This window comes from Pinus tabuliformis, chromosome J, assembly GCF_031772625.1.
Source record: "Pinus tabuliformis cultivar Carrire ecotype Pingquan chromosome J, CPIR1, whole genome shotgun sequence".
Taxonomy (NCBI): Eukaryota; Viridiplantae; Streptophyta; class Pinopsida; order Pinales; family Pinaceae; genus Pinus; species Pinus tabuliformis.
Window position 1 is genome coordinate 980,727,922 of NC_142295.1, and position 4,075 is coordinate 980,731,996.

A 4,075-nucleotide genomic window follows, 5' to 3' on the forward strand; every position below is an offset into this window, starting at 1 on the left:
TATATCATTTTTTGAGGTATGGGTACGATACTGCATCTTTTGGGTGTGTTCTTTGGACAATTATGTAAATGGAATTTTGGTAAAGACGTTATAGTTTTCACGACCTTCTCTTTGTCTATTGTCTGGTCACGGATGGATTTCTCTCTGATGTCTCGTTTACGACTCTTACTCCCTTTTGGTTGGCGAGGTCTTTGATTGGTTCTGTGTATTTGTGGGATGGTGTATGCTTCAACTGTTACTGATGTTTGTTGGAGGTCTTCATTTGCTTTAAGGCTCTCTTCCATGGCCATCTATGTGTTTCATGGTTTTGTTCTCTACGTGTTGGTGCTTTTGCTTGATGATGGTCGTGGTTATAATTTTGATGTATCCACTGTTTGTAATTTTTTTAGTTGTTGTTGCCCATAATGGAGGTTGTTGTTGTTGTTACTTATGTATTCTGAGGTGTAATAAATGGCCTCCTATGGCCTTGGTAGACTATATGTTGTTGTTCCTTATGTAATCTTGTTTCACTCAATGAAATATGTTGTTCTTATTTATAAAAAAAAATGATATTTTTTTATTGAAATAAAATTATGTCATTTAAATGATTTATTACCAGTTTATGAATGATAGATTTTCACTTTTACTATTTTTTTAATATTGGATTGTTACATGAAACTAGTTTTTCTCTATTTTTTCTTTTTATTTTCTATTAGAAATTTCTTTATATTCAATATGAAATTTTTTTAAGGGATTTCACAAATTAAACACTAAGGTTCCAAGCCATTACAACAAAGTTCATCATGTCATTTGCTAGAATTAAACCTAGGTGGGGAGTATAACAATCATTCCCCTCAATCTTTGGAGACAAAACCAATTGACAAAGACATGAATCTAGATATTAAAGATTAAAACCTAAATGATATTTGCAAGAAATCTAATATCCTTTGTAATTATTGGTTACTTTCAAAAGGGTCACTTTGGATGGAGTCACGTTTTTTAATAGTATTTAATCTTAATCAAATACATGAAACTAGAGTCTTTTTTTATTTTTATTTTTTGGGTTTTTTTATTTCCTTTTCTATGAGAAATATCATTATATTCCATATGAGGAATATGAGACTACTCAAACTCAACACCAAGACTTGAAGCTATTACAAAAAAGCTCAAAATATTACTTATAAGAATTGAACTTCGGTGGGGATGATAACGATCATTCCCAATTGGAAAATACATGAAACTAATATTGGAAAATACATGAAACTAGATATTAGTGCTTTGATTACAGTATAACCTCTTACTTAAAATTAAAACTTAATTTCTTATTTTTATATATACATCACAGTGGTCTAGCAAGTTTAGTCTCTGTTGACTGCCACTAACCCTCTGATGCCTTCTAGTAGCTACGCGATGTCGGATCCTCTTCATCATCTTTTGCATCCCATAGGAAATGAGCATAGGATGCAAGAACATTGCTGCAGAATAGAGCCAACAGTGAGATAACATCAGTTAAATGGTTGCATATATTAAAATCCCTGAATCTATCCACTTTTATGGCCACTTGAGATAAGTTTCCCTCCTTTTTTACCCGACTTGAGATGATTTGTAAGTTCTAGAATCATCATAATGACAACCCACCAGATCCTATCTAGGCATCATCCCTAGACTTGGACTAGAATGACTGGAAATAGCAGGCATCATCCCTAGACTTGGACTAGAATGACTGGAAATAGCAGGCATCATCTCAACGTCAATGTCTAAGTAGGATCAAATGCAATCAAAGCAATGAAAGTAACAAGGCAAAGAGAGAGCATAAAACCAGTCAGGAGATAGGAAAGATACTCACCAGTCATCCGGAGCAGCCTCAACAGCTTGATCAAAGTAAGTTTGTGCACGAGGTGCATCTTTATGAACGTCCCATATAATATTGGCATAATTAGAGAGGGCATCCCCATCACCCGGACTGGCTAGTATGGCCCTCCCATAATATTCCTCAGCTTTTTCCACATCATGCTGGACCTAAATACACACAAAGCCTCCAGATTAAAAATTGTGATGTAAGAATATACATTTTATAAATTGAGTGTTTTTAATATGTATTAAGAGATATATGATATGCAGTCAACAACACTAAGATGATTAGTTATAAACAGCATAAACGCAGTTCAGATTCCTCAATACTAACCTCCTGCAGGAACCTCGCATAATTCGTTAACAGAAGTGGGTTGTCAGGATCTGCCCGCAGCATTTTCTTATAGTATGCGTCTGTGTTATTGGAATCTGATCCAGACCCGTCTCCTCCGCCTCCGTACCCAACTCCACCTCCATCTTCACCTCCAAATCCTCCATTAACGGAACCTGTCGAAGTTTTAGTCTCAAGATCAACCCTATCGCACGCCAAAGCCACTCCAGTGCCTTCAAATATCCCGTCACTCATCAAATCATCATTCCTCCTTCCGGAGAGAAAAGACCCTTCACCTGCATGGACTCCAATTGCTGCCATGTTTTTCCCTCGAAATTCCTCCTGTGGGTCACCGTTGCTTTGAAGCCCAATTGACATTTGTGTATCAGAATCCTCAAATTCATCTTTGAGAACCTCATCCAATACAACATTGCTCACAAAATTTCCTGTACAGAGCTTTCTACAGAGTTCCAAAGTACCAGACCTTAACCCCAGCCTCCTTAGACTGCCATTCGATAAGGAGTTATGAAAGCCAACTGCAGACAGCGTCCTTTCGCATATGTGGTGTACATCGTGATGAAACAACTGACCATCACCATTATCAGTAGCGTGCAATTGGGTCAGCTGAACAGATCTGCGCAAATTCAATTTTGATTGTGGTTGAAGTCCAAAGAGGGAATTCAGCCCGTGAGTAGAACTGCGGAGTAACATAATGGCATTAACGCCTAAGACAGCTACCTCCAAATCTCTGGTAAGAGTTCAGTACCATCTTCATGCACTTAGAGGCACAGAATGAGTAGATATATAAGGCTGACACAAGACGAGTTAAAATATGAATACGGGTTGAAAGTATGTTAATCGCGGTTAAAGTATTTTCTGTCACGTAGTGGAGTGAGGTGGGATAAAGGTGTCCACTTCCACCTGTCGGGCAGTGAGGCATGAACTAGATTGTCGATGGGAATTGTTTACCAGGGGCGCCCGCCGGCGTTGTTGGTTTTCCCAATTCCGATTATGCGTTGGACATTGAATCTGAACGGGCAAGAAGGAATGAATTAGATTCGCGATGTGAATGGTTTGCCAGGCGCGCCGGCCGGGTTTTCAAAATCTAATGAGCGGTTGTACGGGTAAGAGAGAGATATGGGCAGGCCACAGGAGTTGGCTTTGGCGTTTTGTTGAAGTATCTATGGACTGTGTGTAACAAAGGTTTGGAGTATTGACGACTTATATACTTGTGGTATATGAGCTTTCGCATGCGTTTCATTTTGAACCCCTTGTCACTCAGGATTATATCCCTTGGTTTCGCATCATTCAAACGCTTGATTTGTTTTAAGCGTTTGCCAGAAAACAAATTAAGAGAGGTATGGTTGAATGAACGTGAGCCTCTAAGCATCAAGTTCAATGTACGTAAATGAAAATTGAGTTTGTTTTTTTTTTTTTTTCTCTATGGCTTTTTTTCATTAAAAAAGAGTGGTATAAAAAATATAGGTCATTTTTCTCAAAATCTCTTATAAGTGTTTCTTCAACAACAACAAAAACAAGAGATTATATTATGTAATTTTTAAAACTATTCTATTCTGGTTCATATTTTTAAAGTCCCTCACACGATTGTAGAGATCTACTTATATTCAGAAAAAATATAGTTTTAACTGAGATACATAGCTAGTGCCTCTCTTGCATAGGAAATCCATGACCTGGTTTTGTTCCCTATATATGTGCCCAAAGGAAATAGACTCGAAAAAACTCACCAGATTTCAAATACGACGCATCCAGTTTGATAGAATGGGAGGATTGAACTGTGATTGATCCTTAACCCATTCAATAATGCCTTTTGCATCTCTATGGATGTGAAGTGTCTCTAGCCCCAACCATCTAGAGCATATCAGAACCCCCCATAATGTTATAGTTTAAACCCTT

General features: G+C 37.5%; 1 protein-coding gene across 1 annotated transcript; it reads right to left on the reverse strand.

Annotated features, from left to right (window-relative positions):
• Window positions 1-1,350: 1,350 nt before the first annotated feature.
• On the reverse strand, window positions 1,351-2,924 carry LOC149230134 (uncharacterized). Its single transcript, XM_089376001.1, has 3 exons — window positions 2,165-2,924; window positions 1,826-1,998; window positions 1,351-1,454 (listed from the first exon to the last, which is right to left on the reverse strand). The coding sequence occupies exons 1-3, from the start codon at window positions 2,870-2,872 to the stop codon at window positions 1,376-1,378; spliced, it is 960 nt and encodes a 319-aa protein (XP_089232127.1). The 5' UTR covers window positions 2,873-2,924; the 3' UTR covers window positions 1,351-1,375.
• Window positions 2,925-4,075: the final 1,151 nt, after the last annotated feature.

Bases quoted from the DNA above. Each gene is read 5' to 3' on its own strand.
- LOC149230134 (XM_089376001.1), bottom strand. From the start codon at position 2,872: ATGTTACTCCGCAGTTCTACTCACGGGCTGAATTCCCTCTTTGGACTT. The intron at 1,999-2,164 runs GTTAGTATTGAG...GTGTGTATTTAG, and splicing joins ATGCGAGGTTCCTGCAGGAG to GTCCAGCATGATGTGGAAAA. The intron at 1,455-1,825 runs GTGAGTATCTTT...TCTATTCTGCAG, and splicing joins GAGGCTGCTCCGGATGACTG to CAATGTTCTTGCATCCTATG.